This window comes from Drosophila santomea, chromosome 3R, assembly GCF_016746245.2.
Source record: "Drosophila santomea strain STO CAGO 1482 chromosome 3R, Prin_Dsan_1.1, whole genome shotgun sequence".
NCBI lineage: Eukaryota > Metazoa > Arthropoda > Insecta > Diptera > Drosophilidae > Drosophila > Drosophila santomea.
This window is the reverse complement of record NC_053019.2, coordinates 3,118,587-3,134,134: the sequence shown is the minus strand read 5'-3', so window position 1 is coordinate 3,134,134 and position 15,548 is coordinate 3,118,587. Positions and strand designations below refer to the sequence as shown.

The 15,548-nt window shown below is 41.3% G+C and overlaps 1 protein-coding gene across 5 annotated transcripts in view; it reads left to right on the top strand.

Moving 5' to 3' along the window:
* Nucleotides 1-15,548, top strand: part of LOC120452969 (sex determination protein fruitless) — a 134,102-nt gene that overhangs the window by 105,899 nt on the left and 12,655 nt on the right. For 3 of the 5 annotated variants that reach the window (XM_039637464.2, XM_039637463.2, XM_039637462.2), the window contains exons 3-7: nucleotides 6,410-6,557; nucleotides 6,625-6,825; nucleotides 7,087-7,908; nucleotides 10,003-10,257; nucleotides 11,893-12,019. In XM_039637464.2, the coding sequence (XP_039493398.1) occupies nucleotides 6,410-6,557; nucleotides 6,625-6,825; nucleotides 7,087-7,908; nucleotides 10,003-10,257; nucleotides 11,893-12,019 (1,553 nt within the window). Of the gene's footprint in view, nucleotides 1-6,409; nucleotides 6,558-6,624; nucleotides 6,826-7,086; nucleotides 7,909-10,002; nucleotides 10,258-10,760; nucleotides 11,566-11,892; nucleotides 12,020-14,151; nucleotides 14,181-15,548 lie in introns of those variants that run through there. The other 2 variants (XM_039637466.2, XM_039637465.2) reach the window with 2 other exon arrangements.

Here is a 15,548-nt window from a genome sequence, read left to right as displayed (position 1 = left end):
TGTAATTTTGCCGAGGCTCAAAACAAAACCCCCTACAACAAGACAATAGCAACGCGACGACAGCTGAAGATTCTTGTCAAAGTCATTCAAAATCGAATCGTTGGTTCGGCCCACGGCGGATTTTAAAAATCGAACACAGCTCCTCGAGTGGCGGACATTGGAGTACTTGAAAGCTGAAAAGCGAAGTCCGGTCGAGTGGCTGCTGCTGCCCCTTGGCTAGATTCCAGATTATGGCCATTGGCCACCAGCACCAACAGTGCTCAGCAGTAGTTGTTACAAGCGTTGGTAGTCAGTGAGTCAGTGTTGGAGAATCGCGAAGCTACCCAATGCACTGAAAAAATATATTATTTTAGTTACAATACGGAGCCCATTAAAGTAAAAACAGCAGTCAGCATGAATAGCTTCCAATACTAGATATTAAAAACATTTCAAGATAGTTAAATCGACGTATTTGGATATAGATAGCCTTTCCATGTAGTAAGATCGTTGGAGAGAGTGCGCATGACATCATCATGACCTGCTAACGAGTGGCAATTTCAATTCACCTCAGATCATACTCATCCTATGTTATGGGGGCCTCTGTTGCGCCCCAGCCTTTCCCCGACACGACCCAATCCGCCACGCCCCCTCTCCAGTAATACAGTGTATAGTAGATAGGCGCGAGCAGTCGGCTAATTTCATTTGTCGTCTTGTACACAATTTCGCACTTCTTGGCCGCCCACACGCTGCTCGACACAGTTTCGCACTAATGTCTGCATCCCTGATGCCCCAGCCCCAGCCCCAGCCCCGCCCCTTTTCACTAGCCCCCCCTTTACCACCCGCCCTCGCGCCTTTTTCCCCATGGACGGGTAAACGGCATAAACAGTTTTGCGTGTGGGCGTTCTATTCCTGGCCGCGGACTGAACTGCTCTGCACTGCAGTGCACGCACTGCAAGGCAATTAACACATTTGTATCTGACAAATGTAAAATGTATCTTTTGGTGGACCCCTCCGCACTGCCGCCCTCCGCTCGCCAAGCCACTGAATGGACTCTTGTGCCGCTGCTTAATAATGCATTTCTATAAAAATAGCCCGCAATGAGCGACAAGTTAAATTATTATATCTGCTGCTGGACCGCTGGTCGCCATATAAACACACGCCATGGAAAATTGCACATTTTTATTTATCTATGCTATTTAAAATCCGAGTGGGACGCGTTTAACCAATGCTCACAACAATGAAGTGTTAAACAAAATGCTTAGGATGGGGAAAAATGTGTTAATTGAATTTTACAAAATTTCTTGCTTAAGTCTGCGCTAGGGGATTTTCGTTTGATGATATGCACTGTAATAAATAAGTACAACATTTGGTTTTTATTGGAAAATTAGTCACAAATAAACTGAGCGATACATGACAAATAAAATTAAACCCAAATATCTCTTGTATTTACTACCCATTCTAGGAAATTCCAATGGCCCCAAATAACCAGATTCCAATACCCAAAAAGCCCAAAGTTAATTTAGCAGCCAAACATTTGATTTAGTTCGGCTAACACGTGCATAAATCAATTTCGTGTACACATCACCTTAATATGCCTCGCTCCCACAACTTCGCCAACCGAAGTTGGTCGGCTCTGTGACCCAGTTAGGCCGGCTAATAGCCACTAGCTCTTTTTCCCAGTGCCCCGTATCCATCCAGTACCAGTAAACTCCTACAGTTGACCTTGCTCAACATTTTGCTGGCTTTACTTTATTTTATTTTATATATATTTTGATATTTTTTCGATCCAAGCCAAGCCTCGAGCCAAAGGCTAAATGGAGTTTTTGGCCTCAGCTTTGGGGCCGCGCTAAATCAATCATGATCTGGCGTGGCTGTATCTGTATCTGTATCTATGGCGCTGGTGTATCTGTATCTGTAACCGGCGACCTTCATCATTTACAAGCTGGCCAAACCTTTGGCAAACGCTTTCGACCGGGCTGATTCATTAAAGCCGCTGTTGTTGCTGCTGCTTAAAGTTTACTTTGCGGCATTTTGCACATTTGACCATTGAGTCAAGGTGAACCGCGAACGCGCTAATCTTGATCTCGTTTGCCTTCTGCAAGTGTCTATCTGTATCTGTGTAACTGTATCTATATCTGTATTCGTATACATGTAACTGAGTGCATTAGCAAATTTAAAATATTCATTTTGTCTATCTGAACAAACGCATCTCCATTTTAAGTATTTCCATTGATTTATGACCGCTCTGCTATATCGAAGGGCAGAAATATCAAAGCGTTGTATGAACGTATCGAGAGCACCGGAAACAATAACATACTTTGATATTTATAAAAAAAATGTATATATATATATTTATTCGAAAATTTTCAACGAGGAAATGGCAAACTTACTTTTTCCCAAGAAATTATGATTTTTTAAAATTTAATGTTTGATAAAAATAATAAAGCAATAAAAATATTCCTAGCCCAGATTACTTTCCTTCCTAATCATTATAAATAATTATGATTTTCTCTTTAATGGAAAAAACAAAAGTCCAACTTATTATAAATATTTGCCTTTGGCGCCCAAAAAAACCATGAGTGTCTGAATTTTGTGGCTATCTTTTGATGGCAGATACGGATACAGAAACCATGTAATGACCATGTGGGCGCTCATTATTTCTAGCCAGGTTTTTTCGCGTTCGTTGAACTCGCAACGGTAAATTTACAACGCGCATAACAGCAACAACAACAACAACCAACCTACGCCAACATGTAAAGTTCTAAAGCAAAGATAAACAGCAAAGCAAAAATTGAAAACTAGCAGCAACAAAAAAGAGGAAAATAGACGAGAAGATCAACAAGCGTCAAACGTCAGCGGCAGGCAGCAACAAATATCAACAAACTACTTTGTATTTATAATTATTATCGCGGTTCCGAGTATCTGTGTTAGTGCTCGTTCGCGTATCTCACGGATACCCACTCGCACACACACTCGCTCAGCTTGGCGCAAACTATTTAGAACGTGTAAATTGAACAGAAAAAGCTGAAAAAACTATTTCGCTTACAGCTGAGCGTTAAGCGCTGCGCAGTCGGCAGCGCTGTCGACGTCGCCGTCTCGCACGATAAGGCGCTTCTAACTGAAAGTTGAAGGCCATTACTGATACGCCCCGTGCGCCTCAGAAGTATATATTACTTGCTCCTTGGGTCTTTTGTATACCCTCGCAAAGGGTGCTGTAACTATAGTGTGAAGATCAGATTTTTTAGACGATTTAAGCTTTTGGTTTACATTTGCTTTTTGCTTGGCACAGTCATAACCACACAAATAAAATTGAAAAATTTGACAATGCTTGCCTTATATAAATTCAGAATATTTTCGGAAGTGACTAGCATATATTTGCACAAATTGTACATGTTTATTATCTGCAATCAACGATCCCTTGAAATGAATAATATGGAATAATAAGGGTACTCGAACTTCGATTTGCATAATCGCCCTTATTTGCGTACTGTGTGACTGGCAGTTAGCGTTGATTATCTAAGTACGCTGTTGACGCGTGACAAAATGTTTTTTCTTTCCATTAAACGCCTCTTCTGCTGTTGCTTATCTGCGTATCTTCAGGTTTATATCTGCATCTTGATATTGATTCGCTGGGCGTTACAGCCGCACGTTTCAGCTGATGGGCAGTTAACATATTGCGCAATTTGCGGATCGCACCCGCCTCCATCTGCGCCCATATGCCCCGCCCCCCGAAAGCCGCCAGAAGTACGCTGATAAGCGCTTAAATATTTTTAAACAATTTACGTAAGCGCAGCGGACGCTACTGTTGTTTGAAAGTAAAAGTTGTCATTAATTAAACAGAACAATCGGGGAAGCGGCAACAACTTTGTGTTTGCATTCATAGCAAATTTGCATTAAAAGCGCAAGTGTAAATAAAAACTGCAATCGCATGCTACGCCGACGCCGGCGCCGACGCCGACTGCGCTGCCGCCCGTCAACGAAAACGAAATTGAATGAAAAAAAGTGTATAAAGTGCACAATACGTCGAAATTGCTTGGCTTTTATTTTTTTTACTTTGGCGCCGGCGCCGACTACGTTGCGTTCTATTTTTTTTAACTCTTCCAACTTTGTAAATAAATGGCCAGTAAAGTAATTAAGAAAAAAGTGAAGCTAGAATGACACAATTAAGAGCGATTTTATGATTGCAAATGATTTATGGGCAACGAACAATATATTTCTGACTGCCGTCAAACCGGATTTCAAAAGATGAGAAGTTTTATTTATTTTACCTTATTACCAAATGATAGTGCTTATTTCGAAAATATACCTTCATTTCACCACAATCTAAACAATTCGATAAATATTTAATGCTTACAAAGGCTTCGCTGGTCTTAATTTATTTTCATTTCTATGAATCAGTTTTTACTCATTTGAGTGACAATCGGAAATGATAACCTTCTGGGTTTTGCAATTATTTTGGCTGTCTTTATTTATTACCATTGTATAGTTCTTTCATAAATTATTTCTTAACAAATGACCATAAAATAAACTATTAAAAAAAAAATACTTTATGATAAAAACTTTATTTATAAAATTTCTTGTGTTTAACCCTTAAGAGTTGCAAAACAATCCTACAAATATATACACATCAAGTCGTTATAAAACACGTGATTGAATCATATCACTAAGACTTGCGAAACTAAAATTGAACTCAGCTAACTTTAAAATTCAAAAATGGAAAGCACAACTTTGCGTTGCGAAATTTTCGAATAAAAATACAGAGCACATATTGAATAATGCAGATATAAAACGCAACATTTAGAACCTTTTACAGAGAGTGAGAAAGATAGCAAAAGAATGCAAAAATGTTGTGGGCGAACGAAAACGAAATTGACGATTGAAGCGATTTTAGTTTATTTTGAAATCAAATTACACAAATAAAGAAAGAGAGCAAGGGAGATGGAACATCGCCAATAAAAAACGCTTACGACAGCGGGTAATACACGCACACACGCTGTAATTGTTGTTATTACCAGAGCAAACACATATACATTAGTGCGCAATACCGAACCGATCTAATCTCTCGCACGCGCGCACCCACTGGCGCACGCTCTCTCTGCCTTTCTTTCTCTGTTTTTCCCACTATCAGCCTCTCTTTCGTGGCGCATCTGGCCCTCTCTTTCGCTCCCCATTGAACACCTCTTTCTCACGGTCAGCAGTTCAGTTTGCGAAAAAGTTCTTTGACGTTTTGTTTATTTATTTTGTTAGGCGCTCGCGTCGCCGGCAAAAGCTTAAAGCTCTCGCGATCTCTCTTAGTTCCCTTCTTTTTTACAGGGTACTTATGGGTCAACCAATCATAAATCTTATGCGCTACACATTGCCTTTGAATATGATAGAATTTTTTGAGGTGCTACAAAAACTGAAAGTTATTTAGCAAACTACTTTATGATGTTTATTGAAAATCGCAGTGGTATATATACTTTTTGACAACTCTTCACTTGTTTGTTACATAAACCGAGGGTATGAAAGTCGCAGAAGTTGCCAAATCGATTAAAAGAAAAGCAAAAGTACCTCTTATCGGAGCCCCATTTCGCGCCTTCACTTTACCCCCTGTAAACGCACTGGACTCTGAGCAAAGGCCATTGAGATTAGGCGGTGGATTCCAGGCGAATGTAATAAAGAAATATAAACATATGAATATAAACTCTATTCTTAGGCTCTTAGCTATGTAAGGAGGTGGTTGGTGGTAGGAGGAAGGTAGGCTCCATAAATTGTGCGATAGATAAGCCCCGAATGCCATTCATTATGCCACCAGTCCCTTCCATCGGTGGTTTGTCAACCAAATTTGCATAGATTGCTCGTCTATTTGGCCGAGTAATTAACAGTTAGCCAGCAGCCAAACATGGCGGCAACATGGCAAAATGGCAATTAACACTCTAATACAGATGCAACTGTGGAGTTTGCGGAGTTTGTGGAGTTTGGCAGCACCACAACAACAACACACATGGTGCGGTTTGTTATCGGGCGCCGGAAACGCAATAAATAATTGAGAACAGCCCCGAGCATTTGGTAATTGTAATGAGCAATTGTGTTCCATGACAAATAATCATTGGTATCTCTTGTACACCGATACACACGACCAAAAATGTGTGCCATGGCGGCGATAAAGATAACGGGGTCGAAAGCTTGACACTTCCGTTTCCGGCTTAAAAATAGAGTGCACGGAGAAGTTTGTCTAGGCTTGGGTATTATTTTTAGTATCAAACGGCACTTTCCCATTCAGGCTGCGTTACCCAACACTTATTTGTACTATAATTAAAAAACAAAGTAGGTTTATACTGCATGAACTTATTTAGAATTCAAAAATGAAATGAATTTATGGGAAGTGCCAAATAATTTGAATGTGCTCTTGTCTCGTCACGTACTTATGCATTTGCCTTCCACATTACAGGTACAACACTGACCAAGGAGCGATGGACCAGCAATTCTGCTTGCGCTGGAACAATCATCCCACAAATCTGACCGGCGTGCTCACCTCACTGCTGCAGCGGGAGGCGCTATGCGACGTCACGCTCGCCTGCGAGGGAGAAACAGTCAAGGTGCGTCTCTGAGATACATTTGGAAGTATATATGTACATATCTGACATAATTCGTATTCTATCACAGGCTCACCAGACCATCCTGTCAGCCTGCAGTCCGTACTTCGAGACGATTTTCCTACAGAACCAGCATCCACATCCCATCATCTACTTGAAAGATGTCAGATACTCAGAGATGCGATCTCTGCTCGACTTCATGTACAAGGGCGAGGTCAACGTGGGTCAGAGTTCGCTGCCCATGTTTCTCAAGACGGCCGAGAGCCTGCAGGTATGTGTAAATTTGGGTTTACTCTAAGTTAAGCGATCGTCTACAGAACCAGAAACTTGCGATTTATTAGTTAAATTTAATAGAAGAATTGTTGTTTTGTCATAGACGATCTTTAGTATTAATTTCAAGAAAGTATGTCAGTTTACATTTAATAGTCCTGTTTTTAAATGGGGGAATGCCCGAATTTGTGTCCGCTTTCCCCTCCATCAACAATTCAACATGAACTTATAATAACATGTATATTATTTGGGACTCTTGCAGGTGCGTGGTCTCACAGATAACAACAATCTGAACTACCGCTCCGATTGCGACAAGCTGCGCGACTCGGCGGCCAGTTCGCCGACCGGACGTGGGCCGAGTAATTACACCGGCGGCCTGGGCGGCGCTGGGGGCGTGGCCGATGCGATGCGCGACTCCCGCGACTCCCTGCGCTCCCGCTGCGAACGGGATCTGCGCGACGAGCTGACGCAGCGCAGCAGCAGCAGCATGAGCGAACGCAGCTCGGCGGCGGCAGCGGCGGCGGCGGCAGCAGCGGCGGTAGCGGCCGCCGGCGGCAATGTGAATGCGGCTGCCGTAGCCCTGGGCCTGACCACGCCCACCGGCGGCGAACGATCTCCGAGCGTGGGCAGCGCCAGTGCAGCGGCGGCGGCCGCGGCTGTAGCGGCTGCTGTGGCAGCGGCTGCCAATCGAAGTGCCAGCGCCGACGGATGCAGCGATCGGGGAAGCGAGCGCGGTACGCTCGAGCGGACGGATAGTCGCGATGATCTGTTGCAGCTGGATTACAGCAACAAGGATAACAACAATAGCAACAGCAGTAGTACCGGCAACAACAACAACAATAATAACAACAATAGCAGCAGCAATAACAACAACAGCAGCAATAGGGAGCGCAACAACAGCGGAGAACGTGAGCGGGAGCGGGAAAGAGAGCGTGAGCGTGAGCGAGACAGGGACAGGGAGCTGTCCACCACACCGGTGGAGCAGCTGAGTAGTAGTAAGCGCAGACGTAAGAACTCATCATCCAACTGTGATAACTCGCTGTCTTCGAGCCACCAGGACAGGCACTACCCGCAGGACTCTCAGGTGAGCACGGTCCACTGAACAAGTAGTGCACTAGAATCCTATCCCATGAACCATCATGGCGTATACCTAATTTGTATAACATTGGACATTACGTATACGCACAGTGGTGCGCAGAATGGTTTTAATTGGTTTGGAGAAGCAAACGACTTGGAATCTTTATACAAAACTGCATACTGTTTGGTATTTTTATTCAAGATAAATAGTCCCTTGGAATTTAAAAAGTAATTTTAATACATTTTCATTGTTTCATTATCCCAATCAGAATACGGATATAATGGCCTGCCTACACGCAGTCTTCTGCATAAAAAAGCAGCTAAGGTCCCCGAAGCTAGCCTTCCGTGTTTATTTAATTGTTTTATTGGCCAGCTCTTTGCCCTCGCAATTAAATTACCTCTGTTTCTGGTTTTTGTTTTCCCACAAAAATACCTAAACAATTTGCCAGCTCCGTCAGTCAGCCAGCAATTCCGCATTTAAATGTTGTTTTTTTGTGGTTTGTACTTTAATTGCCTGACAATTAAAATTAATTAGAAATAATCTCACATTCAAACAGGCGACAAATGCTTATTAGTTACATTATAATTAAGTTATAAATACTTTATGCAGTTTTAAATGTGTAATTTGCCGCGCCCACTTTAACGCCCACAAACCGTCCAAAGCTGCCACGCCCACACTTTTAAAAAATGCTTTGATGTTATTTCCTTTTTTTATTGGTCTTGTAAATTTCTATCGATTTGCCAAAAAACTTTTTGCCACGCCCACTCTAACGTCCACAAACCGCCAAAGGCGGTTCGCACTTCCACTAGCTGAGTAACGGGTATCAGATAGTCGGGAAACTCGACTATAGCGTTCACTCTTGTTTTTACTCTAATTTAATTTCTTTTTAAAAACGAAAAACCGAAAAAATAGTATTATGTATTTATACCCGTTACTCGTAGAGTAAAAGGGTATACTAGATTCGTTGAAAAGTATGTAACAGGCAGAAGGAAGCGTTTCCGACCACGTAAAGTATATATATTCTTGATCAGGATCAATAGCCGAGTCGATCTGGCCATGTCCGTCTGTCCGTCCGTATGAACGTCAAGATCTCGGGAACTACAAAAGCTAGAAAGTTGAGATTAAGCATACTCCAGAGACATAGAAGCAGCGCAATTTTGATATTTTTTCATTTTTGTATTAGTCTTGAAAATTTCTATCGATTTGCAGAAAAACTTTTTGCCACACCCACTCTAACGCCCACAAACCGCCAAAAACTGTCAGAGTTGAAGACACTCCTTCGCACTTCCACTAGCTGAGTAACGGGTATCAGATAGTCGGGGAACTCGACTACAGCGTTCTCTCTTGTTTATTAAATAGGAACACCTACTGTAAAATGAACTAAAAATAACATATGTGTAGTAGTTTATTGAATCTAATTTGAGTTCCAGTTAAAACTGTTTAGCAAGAAATCCCCTTTTTTATTCTTATGTATTTACAAACTGAAATAGCTGATAAACTAAACTTTAGAAGCCCATAAAGTGAGAGCCCCTTTAAAGAGTGCAGATTTGCCCAAGTGTCATTCGAGGTCTTAACACATATCAACAACTTAAATCCGACAAATCCCGGTTAGAGAGTTGATGCCATATCTTACACATATCTTTATTTGGCGTACCACCCAATGGGTCGACCTTCGTGCCGCTTTGCCATAAGCTTGCCAAACTTTTCACTATCGGTCTGTGGGTGGTGGTTGGTGGGGAAGCAGGCAGGCAACCAAACAAACAAACAATATCAACATTTATGTTTGGCATGTGCGATACGAGGGGAACGCGCTCCACTCGCTCACATGACTGCGGTATCAACTGAGGCCGATCAAATAGGGCGACGCTGCTGTTTTTGGCAGATATTTCGGCTTTCGGGTTGTTATCAGCGGGCGTGACTCTTGCGGGCCAGGCACGTGCCGCTCTCCCCTTCGATAAGACTCTCTCCCAGAACTTTCAAATCTCCTATAAACCTATGCTTGTATGTAGTATTGGATAAATATTTAGGATGTAATTGATTTCTTGTTGGGCTCTACTTGTGTAGCGGTATCTAATTTCCAAATAAACGTCTTGTTTTCAGGCCAACTTTAAGTCGAGTCCCGTGCCCAAAACAGGCGGCAGCACATCGGAATCGGAGGACGCCGGCGGTCGCCACGACTCGCCGCTCTCGATGACCACCAGCGTCCATCTGGGCGGCGGTGGGGGCAATGTGGGAGCGGCCAGCGCCCTGAGCGGCCTGAGCCAGTCGCTGAGCATCAAGCAGGAGCTGATGGATGCCCAGCAGCAGCAGCAGCATCGGGAACACCACGTGGCACTGCCGCCCGATTACTTGCCGGTAAGTTTGGTCAGTCAGATCAGAGTAGTCGATTGAATAGAGTACATCTCAATTTTTGATGGAATTTCGATTATGATTTTGTTGCTGCATCGTTTAGTTTGTTAAGGTTTTTTCTTTTTGAACCGGTGCGATGGTTCCAGCTACTGTACAGAACATTCTTTTTGTTTAAATCAGCTATATACCTCTAAGCTAGCCAATTGCAAAATGCTTCCCAAAAACATGAGACAGCGTGGCTCAAAAATTGTATTCTTTTAAAATTTAAGTAAATCAAAGCGAATCTAGCAAAATGGGAGCAGAACGAAGGATTGGTAAATGATTGCGATTAATTGAATTTTCCAAATTCGAAGCGGAATATCGGCCAAAGAAAAAGAAAAAATCTCAACAATGCTGCGTCTCAAGCAAAAATAAAGTAAAGTAGAACTAAAGTAAAGTAAAGACCAGAAAATCCTTCCTTCTATCAGATCCATGTTTCGCCAACAACATTTTCTCAATCCTGTGTGTAGGTGAAAAAGTCAGAAGCGTTTTTAGGCAGCAGTGGCAACAAGTCCATGCACCAAATGCTCCTACACCAGGCAGTGGAGGCTCAGTTGAAGGGCTTCCAGCTGCATTACCAGAACGAGGGTTTGGATTCCGCCATGCAGCGATTGCTGGCACAGCATCAACATCAGGAGCAGCAACAGCAACAGCAGCAACAGCAGCATCAGCAGCACCAGCAGACACACCATCCGGTGGGAAAATCTCACAGTCCAGCGATACCATCGGGATCTGCAGGGGGAAGCTCCCGGAAAAGTGGTCGATTTAGGGCCAACTGGCTCTATCAGTTTGAGTGGTTGCAGTACGACGAGAGGGCCAACACCATGTTCTGCCGCCATTGTCGCAAATGGAGCGGGGAGCTGGCCGACATACGCACCTCCTTCGTAGAGGGCAACTCCAACTTCCGCCTGGAGATCGTCAACCATCACAACAAGTGCAAATCGCATCGCATGTGCTACGAGCGCGAGCTCCAAGAGCAGCAGCTACATCCGATGCCCAGTGGAAGTGCTGGAGGCAGCAGCAAGCGACGTTCTCCCGACATTATCACCATAAATGTGGGCAAGAACAGTGCATAGAGACAGGGCCTTGAGACAGGACCCAACACACCGCTCAGGATTAGCCATAGGCACTAGCATTAAGTTTTCCTTATCAATTAAATGTCCGAAAAGTAAAATATATTTAGAAACCTAAGAATTGGGCAGCTGCCGTGAACAAAAGCAAACATCATCAACATCATTTGCAGTGGGAAAAATTGAACAAAAAATTAAGAAGCATTGAGCCATTGAGCATTAATAAAAGAATATAATTATTTTAAAAAGACTGCAGCATTTTGCAATTGGTGAGCAAACAAAAAGAAAGGCTTTACAGTTTCCTAGTTTTTACTAAGGATTATAAAAGTCAAATAAAATTAATAGGAGAAAAATCTATCAGAATACACTTTTTTGGTCGAATAGTTAGTATTGGCACGCTTTTCGAGCTCGATTTCACTTTCACGAAGTTTTTGATAATACCCTAGTGAAAATGAGATGTATTATATAACAACTTTACTGGCCTTACTATATCCCCTTTACCCTCTCTCCCAATTTCTTGCTGCTACCAAAGAGCGCTCTAAAGCTGCACGCGGAGGATATGTCAACGCTGCTCACGCAGCATGCTTTGCAAGCAGATGCGCGGGACGAGCACAACGACGCCAAGCAGCTGCAGCTGGACCAGACGGACAATATCGACGGTGAGTAGATGAACGCTGAGCATTGCCATTTAGCCTTAGCCAGAACCGAGCTAGCACCACAACTACAACTACTACAAGTAAACCACACACAAAAGAATCTTCTTCTCTCTGAGCTTTTGAATACCTAACGCACTCGAAACCCGAAAGAATATCTTACCTTATGTATCTAAATATTGCCTATGTAATTTGTTATTAGCTTTTTGGTTGATATACAATTTTTTTTTTACCTTACTACAAACTTTGTTTCCACCATGTGTTCAAGAACAGCGAGAAACCCCTTCAAAATATATATTGATAAACTGTAAAGAAGATTGTAGAAAATGTAGCTTAATTCTGTTCCTTTCCTGCTACGGCCCCGTAAAAATCTAACTCAAAAGGAAAACTATTCTAATATATATTATAAGTAGAATAAACCCCTGGAGATTTCCCTCAATTATTCAGAAAATATGCTTATAAATTGAAGAAGAATGGGTGACTAAGTACATCTTGTAACATTTAAAGTGAATGGAATATTCCCATCCAGCTCCAACTTATATGTGTACTTCCTGGAAAATCCTGCATGCATTAAATTATACCCCATTCTCTTCCTCATCTTTCCCAACCCCGAGACAAGTAATAACCCTATTTTGTTTGCTTTTGTAAGTGCAGTACCTTTAGTTGCCCTATGTATTTATGGATATTCTCCGAATGATAGATTCCAAGAGAAGTAAGACTCAAAGTGCTAGCTAGAGCAACAGATCAACACCTCTCCTACCAGAATATCTCTACATGCATATCTTTATTATTTCGTTGTTTGTCGTATCTTATGGTATTCTATATTGATAAATATACTTAAATCTAGCTTTTAGGACGAGTTTCCCATTTGAGCTGGGACTAGATCGTGATTTCGATTGCGGCTCTAGTCCATTGTCGTATGTTTGCCGCATGTTGCATGTTTTATGACACCTTTACATAGACATAGACACAAACACACGCCCACTTACCTTTGATACTCTCCCACACCCTCCCATACACACATACGATTATCATTTAAGTATCGATTTATTTTAATTTTAAATGTATTATTTATACTTAACGATTGATTTTACCGTTTTCATGCCATAACTAGAGCTAAGTCAGATCGAAAACTCCCAATTAGTTTTTAGAGCAAAATGCCTCCGTTTTCATCCAAAAACCCAAACAAATAATTAGCTCAATTGGCGTACGCAAAAACAAAAACCAAACACTTATAAATAATAAAAGAATAATCACCCAATAAAAACACGTGACAAATTTCAAATTCAAAAAAAAATTTCATAGGATACACTTGTAGTTATTTTCCAAGCGCTTTTTGTTTGATCTTATGCCATTTTGTTTTCATAACTTATTCCTTCTTCGTTCCATTCTACATTTTCAAAACTGTGCTGAAAAAAAAATGCAATTTCAAAAACGTAAACCTTTTAAAACTTTTCCAAATCTCTTTTCGTCTTTAATGTTGCAACTTATTGTCTAAGAAATGGAAACGAAACCAGAAAGCAAGAAAACCTAAAAAATAAAACTTACTTTCAGTGTGAATACGAAAAACTTAAAAACCACCAGCTTCCAAAATCGATGTGTTCTATTTTTCGTTTAATCCACACACACAAACACTATGCCGCCCACACACACACACACACACACGCAAACACACTCGCCCACACACAGATACAGACTGTACTTTTCCTATTTTGGATATTTCTACTAACATTGCTGCATTTATGATTTGATGTGAAGAATCCGTTGAACCATATTTTGTCACACTGTTTTGTATCGAGATAACTGTAACTGACTGTGTTTTTCAATTGGTTTTTCTGCCAAGCTAACTAAGTGTATTCCAACTATTATCTTTTGCCTACTCTCTTTCTATCTCTATCTCACTCTCTCTCTCTGTCGCTCTCTCTCTGTACTTAACTGTCTGTGTGTGTGTATGCTTGTGTCTGTGTGTGTTGCACATGTTCTTTAAACGTTTAAACGAGAGCTGCCGCCAAAATAACGGTAAAGTGTAAAGGAGAGCGACAAAATTCGCACATTGGCTCCATCAAACTGAATACAAAAATGTTTAGTGAAATTAAATCGAAATTGAAGTTGAAACTGAATCTGAAATTACCTTACAGCTAAAAGAAAATGAAAAATCCCGCACCCAGCGTCCAAAAACCCCTCACAACCTTCAAAAACCAACAAAAACCAATAAAGAAAAAGAACTGGAATTTGAAAATATGACAAAGTGTTACCATAATAAAACTAAAATAAAAGAATATATTATACTTAATACCAAGCAAACTATAGCTAAAAATCTGTTGCAACATTGAAGTACTAAAACGAAAGCTATCCCAGAAAACCAAACAAGAAAAACCGAAATATTGTGTATGAGATCTGTATTATATAGAACCGAAAATACCAGACAATAAGATAAGCCCAACCAAAAAAAATTGTCGATGCCACAAAATGACACGAAACCAGAGTTGTTAACATTGATTTTGATTTACTTATGATTTTTCCCACTCCGTTTCACACTCTTCACACTGTTGATTGATTGATTAATTTGCTTTGATGCAAAGTATACTTAATTTAGCTGAATTGTTTTCTTAGAGCTATAAAGTCCTGCCGATCCAAAACGATGCCGCCTTAGCTTTAAGTCCAGCCTTGATTTGATTTGTTTTGTTTTTCACAGACTCCGCCAACTGTATAATTAAGACTCTTGATTTGACTTGATTACACCTTCAACCCCTCACCCACGATCGATCTGTATATTATGATTTCCAGGCTTCGCAGTTGCCTCAGTCCATAATCCCAGCCCCATTCTCCTTGCCGATCACTTGACTTGTTTTTGCCTTTCGTTATATACATACATATTTCTTTTTGGCCACCACACGCATTCAAACACCAAGTTTGTTCCGAATCGAAACGAAGTGGAAATGTCCCAAAACCAATCAACACATTAAAACCCAGTTCCGTAGCTGCCCTTTGATCCATTTTTCTGAATATTTGAGAGAAAAAAACGCCGCCATATAAAATATTTTAATAATAATACCAGCATTACAGTTAGTTGATAAAATAAAAAAAAAAAATTTGCAAAAACATTGGCTAGTCCGGTCAAGATTTGATCGTTATTCTTACCATATACGGAACTAGCATTTTCTGATATACATTTTTTTCAATTATCTTATTTAAGATGTAACATTTGAAAATTGAGAAGAAAGATTTTGTAGAGTTTTAATTTTTTTGCAACTTCCTAAAGCAGTTTTGGTTCACCCTAATCGGGATTTACTCATAGGCTCCACACTATACTTCTAAAACATCCGTTTCACCAGTTTGTTTTGCCTTCCTCCTCTTGTGGCTGGCTACTTAGTTGAACTAGACACCATTCACCCCCACCGTACACACCCGACAACCATTGGCCTGTTTAGCCCACTGTGCGCATGGAATGCAAGAGAAGCGCGATCGAGTCCCCTCTTCGTCTTCTCATCTCTATATTCACCCCCTGAGTTCCCACCCCCACAGTGATGACGCC